At 28.8% G+C, this 18,899-nt stretch overlaps 2 protein-coding genes across 2 annotated transcripts; both read right to left on the reverse strand.

Moving 5' to 3' along the window:
* Positions 1-8,912: 8,912 nt before the first annotated feature.
* On the reverse strand, positions 8,913-10,254 carry LOC111398236 (xyloglucan endotransglucosylase/hydrolase protein 3-like). The gene is made up of 4 exons (XM_023025163.1): positions 10,092-10,254; positions 9,777-9,877; positions 9,501-9,697; positions 8,913-9,270 (listed from the first exon to the last, which is right to left on the reverse strand). Exons 1-4 carry the CDS (start codon positions 10,252-10,254, stop codon positions 8,913-8,915), a joined length of 819 nt encoding a protein of 272 aa, XP_022880931.1.
* Positions 10,255-15,160: 4,906 nt separating this feature from the next.
* LOC111398237 (xyloglucan endotransglucosylase/hydrolase protein 2-like) lies at positions 15,161-16,517 on the reverse strand. The gene is made up of 4 exons (XM_023025164.1): positions 16,355-16,517; positions 16,036-16,136; positions 15,746-15,942; positions 15,161-15,518 (listed from the first exon to the last, which is right to left on the reverse strand). The coding sequence occupies exons 1-4, from the start codon at positions 16,515-16,517 to the stop codon at positions 15,161-15,163; spliced, it is 819 nt and encodes a 272-aa protein (XP_022880932.1).
* Positions 16,518-18,899: the final 2,382 nt, after the last annotated feature.

Consider the following 18,899-nt stretch of genomic DNA (forward strand, 5'->3'; position numbering starts at 1 on the left):
CGAGCACGAGCACGAGCCGAGCTCGTGGCATTAAGGCCGGCTCGGCCCATTGCCAACCCTATGAATATTGCCATTAGTTACTGTTATAAACAATGAAGAAAATACAAAATAACTTCGATACCAATTTGTTGTGATAATAGACAAGAAAATAATATGATACAATATGAAGTAATTAATCACAAACTCAAAAATAAAATAATTGGAAGAGGAGTTCACTAAAATATAGAGTAGAAAGAATTGCAATGATTTTGTGTTTTGATTTGTTTAACTTAATCTAAAATACAATGAAGAACTAACTATATAGAGGGCACATGTCAAACCTTAAAAGTAAAGTTATAAATGAGGAAAAAAAAAAAAAGATTAAAAATGGAATAGAAGACCAAAACATCGCGCACAATGAAACAAGTGACGTCCTGTGCCGGGTCTCGAGAAATTGCTCCTTTTATGCTTTTCTTTATTCTTTTGTCCATATTTTGATATGTTCAAGTTCAACACAAATTTCAATTCTCAATAAAGCTTTAAAATAGAATTTCAATTAGAATTTGTCAAACAGGCTTTGAATAGGATTCTAAAACATTCCAACAAATAGAATTCCCCTAGATGTTGACCTTAATTTGAATTCTCGATCATCTTCAAAATAGATCTCGGATTACACCCAAATTTTAACAAACTTTACCTTGACAAGAATTCCATTGCAATGAGTAAACTTCAAAAATTTTCCACCTAAAAACAAATTCCACTAATAAGAATGAACTTCAACTCTTCAATAAAAAAACGCAAATGAAATTCTCTATTTAATTTGAAAATATTCTCCACTCCTACCACAAAATCCAAATGGGTTCAAACTCACAACTTAAGTAACACAACTCAAAGAACACCCTCGGACATTGAAGTTGTTTGCATCACGAGCATCAAAATTACGTGACTATAATCACCAAACAAGGCTGAAACAAGCCCTGTAACAGAATCACCACAAATTGCTTCAACAGAAGGATCTTGGCTAGAATTCGTACCTTCAATTACGAATGAAGCAAAAATTAACTAAATTAGCATCTTTGTACCTATATGGAGGCATATTTTTAAAAACAGATCTATTTCTAGTAAGTAAATGCAATGGCATTGCTAGTAATAGTGGCAAAGTGAAATTATTCATAATTTTTGAACTTGGCTTAAACGTATTCATCAAAGTAGACCCCAAAAAAACTCCGATGATAATGAACCAAACTCATATCCACCTGAGCTCCAAATTTAGACCAATTGACCTTCAAAGATTCTGAAGTACCTTGCAAGACAGAATTGAGAATTCTTCTTTCCCTGGAACACAATATGAGCATATTTATGGCTTTTAGGACTCTATTTATTTTCACCAATGAATTTGTACCCTTTCAAGTCAAGAGTACTCAAAGAGATAATATTTTTCTTCAAATCAAGAACATGCCATACTGCATCAAGTGTTCTTACACTTTCATCAATCAACTTAATTCTATCACTTTCTATACTATCTATTTGATAAGGTGTATTATTATTGATCACAAAATCTTTGAAAACTTCTTCATATATTGTAAACAAATTCCGATTGAGATACACATAAAAAGTGAAAGTCGTATCAAGAATTCAATCCTCTTCAAGTTTGGAATTGCTATTAGAAATCACCAAAAGATCTCCATCGTTATGAAACGTTTCTCCTATACTAGCTTCACCTTAAGTACCTAACTGCTTTCCCTTCTGATTAGCTGCAGCCAACTTTTCTTTACTCTACAACTTATAGCAAATCTTAACCAAGTCTCCCTTCCTTTTGCAATAATTACAAATTTTGTTCGTAAAGTTAGACTTTAATTTGTCACTTCCAGAACAACCATCAATAGTAAGGCCATCTTCATAAGCCTCAGTTCAAACGAGATGTTTCATCTTCTCTTCTGAATAAGAGCATCATAACCATCTTCAATGGTAAGTATCACGACTATATAAAATCGTGTCTCTAAATGAGATCTATGAAGCAAGCAACGAATATAATAAAATCAAACTCAAATCTTCTTCATTATATTTGACCTCCAAGGTCTCTAAATTGACAACAATTTTCTTCAACACATATAGTTGATCTTCAAGAAATGTACCTTCAACCATATTATAAGAATAAAAGTTCTGCTTCAAGTGTAATTTGCTAGTTAGACTTTTTCATGTACAATTGTTCCAATTTTAACCATATCGCAACACCAGACTTTTCAAAATGTCATAGAGAATGTTATTCGAAAGATGAAGATGAATTTGAGATAGGGCTTTTCGTTCTTTCCATTGTTTCGCTTGCTGATTGCAAGTTGTGAGCATATTGTCAAATCTCAATAAAGTATCATCCAAATTTGTTTGAGCGAGTATTGTTCGTATATTTACCTACCAAAATGAAAATTTTATGAAGCAATCCAAAAGTGAATATCATACTTCATGATTGCTATCCTAAGAAATAAAATTTCCAGACCTTAGCTTTGATACCAATTTTTTTATAAACAATAACTCTAATACCAATTTGTTGTGATAATATGCAAGAAAATAATATGAACAATATAAGTAATTGATCACAAACTCAAAAATAAAATAATTGGCAGAGGAATGAAGATTTCACTAAAATTATATAGAGAGAGAATTATAATGATTTTGTGTTTTGATTTATCTAATTTATAATGAAGAACTAACTATATATAAGGAACATGTCAAACCCTAAAAGTAGAGTTACAGATAAAATAGAATATAAAAAAATTACATTATAAATGGAATAGGAGACCAAAACGCCACTGACAATAGAACAAGCAGCGCCCCAATGGCCGGTCTGGAAAAGTTGCTCCTTTGATGCTTTTCTTCATTCTTTTGTCCATATCTTGATCTCCTAATCCAACACAAATTTCAACTCCCAATAGGATTTCCAACTAGAACTTCTACTAGAATTTGCCAAATAGACTTTAAATAGGATTTCAAAAGCATTCCAACAAATGGAATTCCTCTTAATGTCGACCTTAATTAAAATTCCCAATCATCTTTAAAATAGAATTCAAATCTAACATAATGGAATTATAGTTACTTGAGCAAGACTATGTTCTGTGAATGATAATCTTTCAATTGAATATATATGAACACATATCATGTCCTTAAATATGGCTAGAAATACTAATAGAAAAATATTTGTGATTAAATACCACGAATGAATATACATAAGATTATTCAGTTCACTAAAAATAAAAAAGAGAAATAAATAATCACTTTTATTTATTAATTCTGCTACATCATGCTAGTAATGTAGACTTGACTTATACATTACTACAGATCAAATGGAAGTTTCAATAATTTTTCTGAGTTAATTATTCCTTGAGCATTCTGGTTTCCTTGTGGTCCTATTCGAAGAGTAGTCATAACCCATACTCTCTTTCCTGTACCTCAGCATTGTCTTTCTCTCCTCATTATTGTGCTTCCAGAATTTGTTCCAAAAATACTTTTTCGAATTACATTGTGAAAAACGTTGATTGGAGCCGGCCAAGCATTGAAATTGAACCCTTCATAATGAGCAATGAGGGGAGCTTGAGACAAATCAACGGCTCCTGCCCAATCTGCATTGCATATACTTGCCTCTATCTGCATAGGCCTCCACGGATAGTCCACTCCATCTTTTTTATAGTTCTTGAACTCTCTAATTGGAATTCCATCCACGTAGAACCTAAAATCACATTAAAAACATACCTTTAGTGTCAAGTATGGCAAGTTCTAGTGAGCATTGGCTTCCAAACAGTTCCCCGTCAAGCTAGTACAAAAAGTAATAATTATGCGTCTTGCATGGAATCTTTCCAGGATGATCCATGTGTGGATATTGATGATTATAACATGATTATGGGCCGGATTACTTCGTCATACAAATGATGGGAGCTCAAATAATTCGGATGATCCAAATAACATAACTATGAGAGATTTCTTTGCCACACAAAACTTGAGAGCCTATAGAGTATGTGGAGATCTGTGAGTTAACCATCACAGAGTCAAATGAATCGATAACATTCAATAAAGATAAAACTAGAATGCTATCGCTCAAATTTAATGATTTTGTAATTAAAGACGAAGAGGAGATTAAAGTATCCTTAATTAAGTTTGAATTGAGTGGTGTAGATGAGTCATATTATGTTGAAAAGGGCAAGTAAAAGGACATACGAAATTTGGTGCAAAGACAACTTAAGCAAGATTTTCGAAGCCCTATTCAAAGTGCTATGAATGTCTTGCTGCAAAAATTCGGATTTGGGTTATATTCAAACGTATATTGGGAAGCAATTCAATTTTTAACCCTTTTATATACTTGTTTTTATAAATAGTATTGCATGTGGTAAGTTAGGATATCATTTAATACAATTATTGTCTAATTTATCTCTTTCAATATTTTATTATTAGGATAATATTCCTATTATCACAATCATGTCGATTTTTTATTTTTTAATATAATCCCACAGGCTAAATCGATACAGAACTAGCTTTAACTCTCGTGTGATTGTATTGGTAATTAATATTCCTTTCCCTTTTCAATTATCATGGAAAGAGACGATGAAACTTTTGAATTTCTTCTTGTTTTTCAAACAAAGAAAAAAACGGATGAAATTATATGGATAGGTATTTTGTGACAAACGCTTCTATAAAGCTTGAAAAGAATGTGCCTTCATAATCCAAAGCTTCCTCCTAAGGCTTATCCCCTTTCGAATATCTGTATTGTATCCCAAAAGCCTTTCTTGGCTTCTCCCTTTGAATTTTATAGTTATTTAGTTAGCTTTTAGTTAATTGTAATTTTAATTTGATTTATTATTTTTTTAGCTAAACTATTGATTTTTCTTGATTCTATTGACAATGAATTCAAAGAAGCAAGGTATCAGCATCAAATTAAGATGAGAGATCCCGAAATTAATGATGACAACATGCTTATAGGGGATCTCTTCCTCCTTCACCACTTTAAAATGAAGAAATATAAAACACTTGTCGAAGTTGATGATGATGACCTACCTTTGAAAGTATTACAGGGATTACTAGGTTTCCAAGTATTGGGTGTGAACAAGGTTGATGAATAAGTCTTGCCCATGGGAGTACTATGGGTATTATTAAAATCAAAGTAAAGGATAAATAGAAAGAAATCTTTCCAGGATGATCTCTATGCAGAAATTAATGAATACAACGTGACTATGGGGGATTACTTCGTCATGCAATGCAAAGGATATGATAAGAAATGAGTTTGGATGATCCAAATAACATGATTATGGGCATTTCTTTGTCATGAAAAAATTGCGTTTAATATTTAGACATGTTATAGTTATTATCTAATATATTTATTTATCATATTTTATACTTATTGTAGTAGTCCTATCATCACGATCTTGTCCAAAAAATTATGTACTCCAATACTCCCAATCGATACTAGATTAGCTTTAACTTTCATTTGATCGTATTAATTAATAATTGATTTTCCTTTCTTTTATCAATTATCATAGAAGTATCTTGTAAATCATGCAAAAGAAAGAAGGAATACACAAGATCTAGTGCTGAAAAAGAGCATCTGCATATAAACATGACGAGTGTGCTGAATAAGTTTTTAAGTGTACATCCCAAAAGAGAGGTGAAATATTTAACAATTGAAGTTCGAAAAATAACCAATTTAAAAGATTGAGAGATTGAATTGACTATGTACACACGTCATTTGAGCATTGAAAAAGTGAAAATTTGTAATGGTAGCGTTACTTATGAGCTTTGTATGAATTATCAAACAGTTTCATTAATTGAGTTGAATACAAAAATCCATTTAAAGGATTGACTTTTGTTTTCTCTCGTGTTTTAAGTAGATAATCTTACTTGGGAAGAACAAGAATTTATATTTGAGATATTTGGTAAGTATATTTTATAAGCTTATCTAGGCTTCTAAAATTAATGAATTATGATTATATCGAGCAGATATTTACCTAATTTAGCATAAATATGTTAGTTATATGCAAAATTCAGACTTGGATACAACAATGCCAAAAACGTCTTGTGCTAAAGTGCCACAAGTGGACAATATTGTAAACAATAAAGTGGACTAAGTCTATATATTAATTTCACGAGTACTAAGTATTTAATCAATTCTAATAATCCTAAATTTAATTGAATAGCAAGATTAGTTGACGGATGATTTATATTAACAAATTAAACCTACAACTAATCTAATTACCACACTAAACTAACTAATGGTAAAGAACTAGACGATTTTTCAATCCAATGAATTCACATATAATTCTTATTTTGTGTATTATAAATTGGTCATCAATCATCATTAACTAAAATTGGACTAAATACCTATGATTTTGGAATTAATTAGGGTGTTAAAAGAGGCCCCATCACCCTCCATGTTGACCATCTAGATATAATTTCTATTCATTAAATATAATTACTAGATGATTACACTGAATTCATAACCTGAAATTTATGAGATTACTTGCTTAAATTTTAAATTATGACCATAACTTTCATATTATAGATCAAGACAGTGTGTCTTTTTAATCTATGAGCCTAAATAAGTGTTATAAGATATGATGATAAATTATTTAACATTATTGTTGGTTTTAAGACTCCAATTAATTTTTAAATAATTAATATTGAGAACAAAGTGCTTTTCATTTTTGATTGGAAACTTTATTTTATATGTAGGAAAACTAATAGGATCATGATAATATCAAAGTTCTCCCTACTATATTTAGCTTATGGTCAAAATTTATATGGTCAAAATTTAATAATTCAGTCTAATGATTTTTTTAAGTGCATATATGTACAAGCGCTCCACCATATTTTACCGAAATAGACATTAAAAAATATTGAGAATACATGTATAGTTTGAACTTTTATAAAATATTTTAAACTCTAGCAAGTGATATTTTATAACTATTTACTGATTGTCAATTTGATTGGATAATTTTCTTATAATAAGAAAAAGGAATTAAGAAGTTGAAATTGTATACTTGATTCATGATTATTATTATTTAGATCCTCACAAAAGATAATTCATTTAGATTCATGTATTAATCAATGAGATTAATAATGTCTCACATATATCAGTTTTAAATGCTGCAACTTGAATCCATGTCCTATGAGGACAATTCGCTAATATTATATTTGATAAATTTATGGCATACTTGAAGTGTGATTACATTCAATTTCAAGATAAAAATCTTCAAAAGAAAATGGAACAAATAAAAAAGACAGTTCCATTTAGAAGGCGTATACTCTTAGAGAATAGATAGACATAACTTATTATAAAATCTTAGAAGAGGTTCAAGTGCTTTAAATATTGAAAGTAACCTGATATCAAAAGGTTATGTCATTGTGGCAATAAAATAGAATCCAAAAAAAAAAAAAATGTCGATAATGATTTTGTACATGATGTATCGATTCATACTACAAATAGAAAGAATATCAAAATAAATTCATTGAAGCGTATTGATTGAAGAAATGAATGTCCAAATAAAAGTACACATTCTTAACAAATTGAACTTACTAAAGAAATCTCAAGTTTTTAAATCTGCATTCCGAACACCTAAATGTGTAAACTTATATGAAAAGGAAATGAGTAAAACGAAGTCGTAATATGTAATGCACAACTCTCAACATAATAAAACTTCACAAAGATTGTAGTAATCATAAGTCTATATCTTATTATCCAAGTATTGCATGAAATTTGATATGCATACAATAAAGTAACTATGGCCAATTCATTTGGCAGAGCTTTAATACTATCCCTGACGTATTTTATACGTAGAGCATATAATTCAAACGAAATTATCATGAGGGGAATAAATACACATCTTTCTCTTTTTTCTTTGACCAAGATGCCATTGGATTTTCCTGACAATATTTTTTGTAAAACAACTTTTGTAGCATATTCAAAATAATAATATACTATTTTTCGTTGATTATGATTTTTTCCACAAAATTTTTCCTAATAAGATTTTAATGTGCATATTCTTTGTATAATTAATGTCCATAACATATCAGAAATAAACCCTCTAAATAATACTCTTAAATGTTATAAATTGTGTACAAGACTCCTACAAAGAATAAGAAGATCCATTTATTACTGAACCATCATATAATTACAGTCACCACAAATTGATAAATATCTAGTAGAAAATGATATTTCTTAAAATCTATATCATGACAATGTAATCAAACACACTTCATCAGAATTATTAAGATATTGGTATATAAAACAAGGATAACTCATTACAATAATTTTCATTTATTGAAATCAGGGAAGCTTTTCCTTTCGCTCAAATTTTGTCCTACTGAATTTTCTTACAAGACAACATTTTATTATACCAATTTTGTTATAATTATTTGTACTCTGTTTTCGTAAGTTCGGTATTTTTGTCCCATTAAATTTTTGTTAAACTAAATTTTTAACAAAGCAGATATTATACAAATAGTTATCAAAGGGGGAGTATTGTAAAATTGTGAGATAATTATTGATATCTATTTAATCTTATCAAGATACATAAATAAGTCTTATTTACTACAAAAGAGTGTATTCTACTTTTAATTGTAAATCTCATTTTGAATCCTATAAATATGGGTCCATCGTTATAATATAATCACACACTTATGTATTGATTCTCTCAATTCTAGTTCTATTATTCTTTTTTTTTGGCTCTTAGTTTTATAACAAGTTCATGTTTTTTTATATTCTACTATACAATGTATTCAACAGTTGTATAACAAAGGCTTGACTCTTGCACAAACTTGTTTCACCACAAAACTATTCTTCTTGCCACCGCCAGACAATTATACAGGTTATTATCAATGTCAAATTAATGTGAGTTCTTGAATACCGCAAAAAATAACTAGAAACGTAAAATTTTAAAATGAATCCTATTTACTCAGTTGTTTAACGAGCATTCTGGTTTGCTGGTAGTTGGTTTTGAACAATAGTCGTAAACCATATAAGAGTTTCTGTAGCTTCTCATTTGCTGTTTCTGCGTAGCATTGAGTTCCCACTGCCCGTTCCAAAAATATTTGTCCGAATTGCATTGCGAAACCGTGCTAATTTGAGCCGGGCAAGCGCTGAAATCAAAATCTTGATAATGAGCTATGAAAGGAGCTTGAGACCAATCAACCACTCCTGCCCATTCTGCGTCCCATATACTTGCCTCTATGTGCATAGGCTTCCAGGGATAATCCAATCCATGCGCCGTGTTGTTCTTGAACACTCTAATCGGAATTTTATCGACAAAGAACCTAAAATAGCATAAAAATAACATCATACAAGAGTGATGTGCAGGTTTAGCATGAGCACTTAAGTGGTTAACTCGACTACTGAATGCGACTTATGGCACGAATAGAATTGATACATGCTACATTAGGGTTTCCTTTGGTTCCGGCCTGCTAACATAATAGATATGCACTGGGTCGATATAAGAAAAAATGCGAAAAAAAAAAATAGAGAATAAGTAAGGAAAAAGCATTACACTATCTGATGGGGGTTCCAAAGAATTTCGTAAGTATGGAAATCTTTAGAAGGATCAAACCAAAGATTGAAGGTTTGTTCTCTGTGCCCTTCATCATTGTCATAAACATTTGTTTGCACTTTTCCAGTTGTACCCAAAAACTCAAAATCAAGCTCATAATGATTTCCAGGATCTTGATTATCTGGTGCAGAGGTCAACTACCAATTTAAAAAATAAATCAAAATCAAAAGTTATAAGCAAATCTCAATAAATAAATATAATAGAATTAAACAGTACATAAAAGCTTGTAACTATTCCTCCTGTTTTTCTATCTGGTATCTTCATCCTTATATGAAACAATCCGGATCCATATTCCAGCTTGGAACGAAATCCAGCCCCTATATACACCCATAAAAGTCATAATTAGAACCATTATATTTTTTTTCACTTTATGAGATAAAAGTTTTCTTTTCTTTTTTTCAGTTATTTGATAGTTGTTGTCATAGAAAACAAAAAAAGTTGTTTGTATACAAATATGTTTTTCTGTTATATTCTCAACACAATTTTCTAGCTCTATATATAAAACGAATATCACTTATTCAAACAATTAACCTGAGGACCGATCCATAAGAAGTTGTACTTCGGTTGCTTGAGGATTAACCGTTAGGTGATTTAATCCCCATAGAGGAGAATAGTATTGATAGAAAGATCCATTTGCATTGGTGAAGAAAACACCAAGAAGAATGGAAAAGACATTAAGCATAAAGAAAGCCATTAAAATAAAATGAAAAGAGCTAGCAATAAGAGAGTTTGATTTGTTATTATCCTCTTCTAGGGATCTTTATACATATATATAGGGAGAAATGATTTACTAGTTGTCAACTTAGATTTTGATGGATTTTTAAAAAAAATTTAAATTTAGGTGTTCTCAATTGAAATTTTATGGATTTTAATGATTTTCCCAAAAAATGCTTATTTAGGTATCATCAATAACTCATGGATTTATATGGATTTCATTAATAAAAAGATTTTTAAGGTGTCTGGATGGATTTTAAGCTTAAAAATACATATAACAATTTTATTAGTATTATTTGAAAGTTTGCAAATTTGAATGAGATTCTTATGAATTTTGTGAAAATATACGGAATGCACTTCCTCACATGATATTTTCATGGATTTTAAAAGTCATTTTAAATTTAAATGTTCCCAATTGAAATTTTAATGAAACCGATTAATATTTTTGTATCCCAATTCGTGTTTTATCGTACCAATGGTATTATATTAAAGGCTCAATTAAAGGTTGATTAATGTGACGTATTTAATAGTACATCTGATTTAATATCACTTAATGTTACATTTACACTAATGTTTTAACACCAATGATGCTATAATATCAGTATTGTTAAATAGCATTACTCATTAATGTAACAATATGAAGATCATTTGATTAATACTTTCCAAATTAATATAATTGAACAGCCGAAACTGTAATTAATTTCATGTTTAATTAAGGTGGATCTCATTGATTGAGATAAAAATAGTAATCTGATTATGGAAAATCTATTATTGAGGTCAGCATTAACATTGCAAACTCGGAACATTATTTTCCCTTATATGATACAGAAAATCAAAGTTAAAAGAACAATGCTAGGGCAATAATCATCCCATATTTATTAATTTGGATTATCAAATCTCAATTAAATTGTGCAAGATGACATTGAATGACATAAAATCATTGTAGAAGCAAGCTAAAGAAAAAAAAAATACAATAATATAGTCGATAATATATATTTTAGTAATTTCGTGACAAATAAAATAACAAAGTAATATGCTCAATCGATTATCAGAGGTTTTCTTATCATCAAATGTAATCGTCCCTGTTTAATTAATAATTTCAAATGATGAAACATGTTTTACTCATAAGACAAACTTTAACAATTTTTTTAGGAACAATTTAATTTTGATAAAAAAAAAAAATCAGATTTCTAGTATATATTGATCATGGTTGATAAATTGCGTGGTTGAAAAATAGATAAAAATTGTGGGTCCAATAAAATGTGTAATTGAAAATGAATTCAGAGAAAAACAATTTTTAAAAAATGAATATTAATTTTAGTTAAGCTTTTATTTTTATTTTTCATTTTTCATTTTTTTTTATAAATTTGCTTTCGACATTTTAGCCAAGAAAATGGAAATTTAACAACTATCATTTTAAATTAAAAGTTGTCGAAGACCAACAATTTCATTTGTAGATAAGACTTGATGAAAGTAAAGTCGCCCAAAATAAAAATAGAAATAGAAATACATCATTATAAACTTTAAGAATCTCTTATTCAAGATGAGATAATCAAATCAACGTTTATTGGGGGAACAAACATCTAATTATTTTGAGATATAGAGTGAAAGGATGAATGATGGATTTTACTATTATAAATATATAGAACTTAAATAAAAAATATATTTATATGCGACACATGGTTAAAGTATTAGAAGCAAATAAATTGGAAACACACGGTGTTATATTCATTTATATATGAGATTGTTAGAATAATAATAATTTTCCATGTAAAGACTACTAAGACAATGTTTTAAATTCACAAATAATTTTTGTAATTAATAAAAATATTTTTTTATTTACCCATAATACAAACTAATCCCTGTAGTCATATTTGGCTTCTTCTTTTTTCTTTTCTTTTCTTTCTTTTTTTTTTTGAAATATTTTCATATTTTCGAGTAGGATATCTATTTATTAAATAAATATCATCTTGTGTGAAGAAAAGAGAGAAAAAGATAAGAGAATATAAGAGTCAAAACTCAAGCGTGTATTTTATTGAGAATAAGGACCTGTATTCATATGGTTTAAAATAAGAGTTACAATTGGAATGAAATGAACTTTCTAAGCTAGATAAAACTAATCTATATATCATGATAATATTGTTGACAATAACTAAGTATTTAGGCAATTCTAATGAACCTAAATTTAATTGAATAGCAAGATTAGTTGACAGATGATCTATATTAACAAATTAAACCTGCAACTAATCTAATTATCACACTGCACTAACTAATGGTAAAGAAATGGAAGATTTTTCAATCCAATGAATTCACATATAATTCTTGTTTTGTGTATCATAAATTGATCATTGATCATCACTAGCTGAAATTGAAATAAATCCCTATGATTCTAGAATTAATTAGGGTGATAAAAGGGGGTCCGTCATCCTCCATGTTGACCATCTAGACATAATTTCTATCCAATAAATATAGTTACTAGCCAATTACATGGTGTTCATAACTGAAATTTACGAGAATACTTGCTCATATTTTAAATTATGAGCATAACTCTCAGATTATAGAATCAAGACAATGTGTCTTTTTAAACTAATGATCCTAAATAAGTGTTACTTGAGATGATGATAAATGATTTAACATTATTATTAAAAAACTCCAATTAATTTCTAAACAATTAATATTGAGAACAAAGTGCTTTTCATTTTTGATTGGAAATGTTATTTTATACGTAGGAAAACTTATAGGATCACTATAATATCAATGTTTTCCCTATCAAAATTTAATATTTTCGTCTAATGATTTTTGATAAGTGCATGTATGTACAAGCACTCCACCATATTTTTTTGAAATGGACCTTAAAAAATATTGAGAATACATGTATAGTTTGAACCGTTATAAATTCTTTTAAACTCTAACAATCAATATTTTAACAATTTGCTGATTGTCCATTTGATTGGAGAGTTTTCTTATAATAAGAAAGAGGAATTAAGAAACTGAAATTATATATCTATAGTATTATTATTTAGATCATTACAAAAGATAATTAATTTCAATTCATGTATTGAACAATGAGTTAATAATGTCTCACATACAAGTTTTAAATGCTCCAACTTGAATCAATGTTTTATGAGGACAATTCGTTAATATTATATATGATAAATTTATGGCATACTTGAAGTGATTACATTCAATTTCAAGATAAAAATCTTCAAAAGAAAATGGAACAAATAAAGAATATAGTTTCATTTAGAAGGTATATACTCTTAGAGAATATATAGATATACCTAATCATAAAATCTTAAAAGAGGTTCAAGTACATGAATTATTGAAATTAAAGATATGTCATTATGGGAATAAAATAAAATCGAAACAAAAAAATTATCGATAATACTTTGTACCTGTTATATCAATTCATACTACAAATAGAAAGAATATCAAAATAAACTCATCAAAACGTATTGATCAGATAAATGAGTGTCTAAATAAAAGTACACAATCTTAGCAAATTGAACTTAATGGAGAAACCTCAAATTTTTTAACATGCCACCCAAACACCTAAACGTGTAAACTTTTATGAAAAGGAAATGTAGAAAATGTAGTCATAATGTGTAATGCACAATTCTCGACATATTAAAATTTCATAAAGATTGTGATGGACGTAATCACAAGTCTATATCTTATTATCCTAGCAATGCATAAAATTTGATATGCATACAATAAATGTACATATAACCAAATCATTTGGCATAGCTTTATTAATATCCTTGAAGTATTTTACACTTGGAACATATAATTTAAGTGAAATTATGATGAGGGGAGTAAAGACACATTTTACTCTTTTTTCCTTGACTAAAATTTTCTCCAGTTAGATTTTCCTAACAATGTTTTCAGTGAGGCAACTTTTGTAGCATATTCAAAATAAGAATTTATTACTTTTCCTTGATTAGAATTTATTCTTCAAGATTTTTCCTAATAAAATTTTAACGGATATATTCTTTGTATAACAAATGTCCATAACTATAAAAAAACAAAAAAAAATATATACCCTCTAAACAATACTCTTATATGTTACAAATTGGGTACAAGACTCCTACAAAAAATAACAAAATCCATTTATTACTGAACCATCATATAATTACAGTCACCAAAAATTGATAAATATCTAGTAAAAATTATATTTCTTAAAAGCTATAACAAGACAATTTCAAGCACACTTCATTGGAATTATTAAGATATGGGTATATAAGACACCTATAACTCATTACAATGATTTTCATCAAGAGAGCAAATGTACCTTTTTCCCTCGCTCAAATTTTGTCCCACTAAAATTTTTTAACAATGTTTAAACAAAACAACATGTTATTATACCAATTTTGTTATAATTATTTGTACTCTATTTTCTTAAGTTTGGTACTTTTGTCTAATTGGATTTTTGCTAAACTAGGTTTTTAACGAGGCAGATATTATGTAAATGGTCATCAAAGGAGGAGTATTATAAAATTGCCAAATAATTATTGATATTTATTTAATCTCATTATGATATGTATATAAGTCTTATTTACTACAAAAGAGTGTATTCTATTTTTAATTGTAAATCTCATTTTGAATCCTAAAAATATGATTCCGTCGTTATGATATAATCTCACACATATGTATTGATTCTCTCAATTCTTGTTCTATTTTTCGTTTTTTGCTCTTAGTTTTATAACAAGTTTATGTTTTTTGTATTCTACTATACAATGTTTTCAAGAATTTTATATCGAAGGCTTGACTCTTGCACAAAATTGTTACCCACAACACTAATCTTCTTGCCACTTCCTTCCAATGAAAATTGATGACACCACAAAAAATAAATATAAACATAGGATCTTCAAATGAATCCTATTTAGTCAGTTATTTAACGAGCATTCTGGTTTGCTGGTAGTTGTTTTTGAACAATAGTCGTAAACCATATAAGAGTTTCTGTAGCTTTCCATTTGCTGCTTCTGCTCAGCATTGAGTTCCCACTGCCTGTTCCAAAAATATTTATCTGAATTGCATTGCGAAACCATGTTAATTTGAGCCGGGCAAGCCCTGAAATCAAAATCTTGATATTGAGCTATGAAAGGAGCTTGAGACCAATCAACCACTCCTGCCCATTCTGCTTCCCATACACTTGCCTCTATGTGCATAGGCTTCCAGGGATAATCCACTCCATGCGCTGTGTTGTTCTTGAACACTCTAATCGGAATTTTATCCACAAAGAACCTAAAATCGCATAAAAATAACATCATACAAGAGTAGTGTGCAGGTTTAGCGTGTGCACTTAGGTGTTTAACTAGACTATAAAATGCGACTTATGGTACGAATAGAATTGACACATGCTACATTAGGGTTTCCTTTGGTTTCAGCCTGCTAAGATAATAAGATATGCACAGTGTCGATATTATAAAAAATGCGAAAAAGATAGAGAAGATGTTAGGAAAAACCATTACACTATCTGATGGGGATTCCAAAGAATTTCATAAGTGTGAAAATCTTCAGAAGGATCGAACCAAAGATTGAAGGTTTGTTCTCTGTGCCCTTCATCATTGTCAAAAACATTTGTTTGCACTTTTCCAGTTGTACCCAAAAACTCAAAATCAAGCTCATAATGATTTCCAGGATCTCGATTATCTGATGCAGAGGTCAACTGTCAATTTAAAAAGTAAATCAAAATCAAAATCAAAAGCTATAAGCAAATCTCAATATAGCAACATAATAGAATGAAACAGTATTTAATTACATAAAAGCTTGTAACTATTCCTCCTGTTTTTTTGTCTGGTATCTTCATCCTTATATGAAACAATCCGGATCCATAGTCCAGCTTGGACCGGAATCCAGCCCCTATATACACCAATAAAAACAATAATTAGAACCATTAAATATTTTCATTTTGTGAGATAAAAGTTTTCTTTTCTTTTTCACTTATTTGATAGTAGTAATTATAGAAAACGAAAAAAAAAAAAAAATTTGTTTGTATACAAATATGTTTTTCTGTAATATTTTCAACTTAATTTTCTAGCTCACTATATAAAGGAATATTACTTATTCAAACAATTAACCTGAGGACCGATCCATAAGAAGTTGTACGTCTGTTGCTTGAGGATTAACCGTTAGGTGATTTAATCCCCATAGAGGAGAATAGTATTGATAGAAAGATCCATTTGCATTGGTGAAGAAAACACCAAGAAGAATGGCAAAGACATTAAGGAAAAATAAAGCCATTAAAATAAAATGAAAAGAGCTAGTAGTTAGTGAGTTTGATTTGTCATTTTCCTCTTCTAGGGATCTTTATATATAGGGAGAAATTATTTACGATTGTCATCAACAGGGATTTTGATGGATTTTAAAAATTCTTCTAAATTTAGGTTTCTCAATTGAAATTTTAATGAATTTCATGGAAATCCTTATCTAGGTATCATCAATAGGTTATGGATTTATAAGGATTTCAATAATAAAAAATTTTAAAATATTTGAATGAATTTTAAACTTAAAAACAAATATAACAATTTTTATTTTTTTTGAAATTTCACAAATCTTTAACTTAGAATAATATTATCTATCACCACTAAAATGTAATTCAAATCTTGAGATCATCATAAACTTAGAATAATGTTATCTACCACTGGTATTAAATAGCATTACTCATAAATTTATAAATAAATTAGTTAGTAAGTCAATGGTCTTAGCATAATATGAGGTTGATATGAAGATAATTTGATTAATACTTTCCATATTAATATAATTAAAGTAAACAGCCGAAATTGTATCTAATTTCATCAAAATTAAGGTGGGTCTCATTGATTGAGATATTGTTAGTAATTTAATTATAGAAATGTATTATTGAGTTTATTGTTAATATTACAAACTCGGAACATTATTTTCCCTTATATGATACAGAAAATCAAAGTTAAAAAGAAAAATTCTAGGGCAATAATCAACCCATATTTATTAATTTGGATTATCAAATCTCATTTAAATTGTGCGAGATGAAATTCAACCCATATTTATTAATTTGGATTATCAAATCTCAATTAAATTGTGCGAGATGAAATTGAAAGACATAAAATCATTGGAGAAACAAGCCTAAGTAAAAAATAAATAAAAAATGCAATAATATAGTCGTTAATATGTATTTTAGTAATTTCAAGACAAATAAAATAACAACGTAATATGCTCAATCATCAGAGGTTTTCTTTGCATCAAAAGTAATCATCCTTGTAAATCAACATCCGGCCAAGGCAATCCTTTGTCGACGACAAAGCTCCAAAGCTAAGCTTAGTTGTTTGCCGAGGTGAAGAAGCTCGGCACAAGTCAAAGCCGAAGCCCAGTTACAACAAGCAACGATCCACACATGAGGATTCTGAATTTATGTAGAAAATCCTTTTGGAATGATTGATGAGACTTTTATAATGAGCAAAATATCTTGTCTTGTCTTGTCAGTTTAGGCGATATGATGACTGTTTTTTGTAAGAACATTAAACGCATCACAAGCTAGGAAAGTTGAATTCATGCTTAGGATTGTATGTTTCGGCCAAGGAAATGAGGCCATGTGGATTTTCATTCAAAGGAAACCGTTTCATTTGTAACACTATAAATACCACCTACATATATCATTTAAAAGCTAATGAAACTCAATACATTTAAAGCTGCTATTTGTTTTCTCTCTTGTTGATTATATACTAACTTAAACAGAGTTCAGATCACTTTGTTCCCTTTGAGTTGTTTGTGAATAATTATCATTTTACAATCATTCCCAAATATTGTGTCGGAACCTGAACATATTCGTCTCGTGTTATCAAATTTACCTCACGTCCAAATTTGAAGTATTGTCAGCTAGCATCTTGTTCATACGCGTTGAAGTTAGTTTACGTGTACACGAGTGAGACCGATATCTTTGTCCACGTCACCCTAACAGAAAACGAGGCCAACCTGACACATGGTTATAAAGTACTAAATGCAAATAAATTAGAAACACACGGTGCTATATTAATTTACTAATGAGTTTGTTAGAATAATAATAATTTTCCATGTAAAGACTACTAAAAGTTTGGATAGGACAATGTTTTAAATTCACAAATAATTTTTAATAATATAAGATATTATCATGTAATTAATAAAAATATTTTTTTTATTTACCAGTAATACAAACTAATCCCTATAGTCATATTTGTTTCATTTTTTTTAAAAGAAACGTCTCATATTTCGAGTACGATAACTAATTATTAAATAATATATCATTTTGCATAATATTTGGAGCTTGTTCAAGTATTGGGCAAGTTTGGCGATCGTCCAATACTTCCAATTTATCGGAGGCTCCCAAAATTTAAAATTCAAATATTTTTCATTTTTGCTTTTGTGTGTTTCTTATCAAAATTTTTGTCGGTAGCTAACATCATTAATAAATAATTATGCGAATATTTTTTTAGTAATATTAAAACCAGAAATAGTTTAACAAATTAAAGTTATCAAAGAGATTTTCATCAATAAACAAATTAATCTAAAAATATAAAAATTATAAGTGGTGAACAAAATAAAAGTTAAAAAAACAACTTATAAGTAGGTAATATTATACAAAGTAATAAAAATATTTTAATTATGTGCCAG

The sequence above is a fragment of the Olea europaea genome, chromosome 8 (assembly GCF_002742605.1).
Source record: "Olea europaea var. sylvestris chromosome 8, O_europaea_v1, whole genome shotgun sequence".
Classification (NCBI taxonomy): Eukaryota; Viridiplantae; Streptophyta; class Magnoliopsida; order Lamiales; family Oleaceae; genus Olea; species Olea europaea.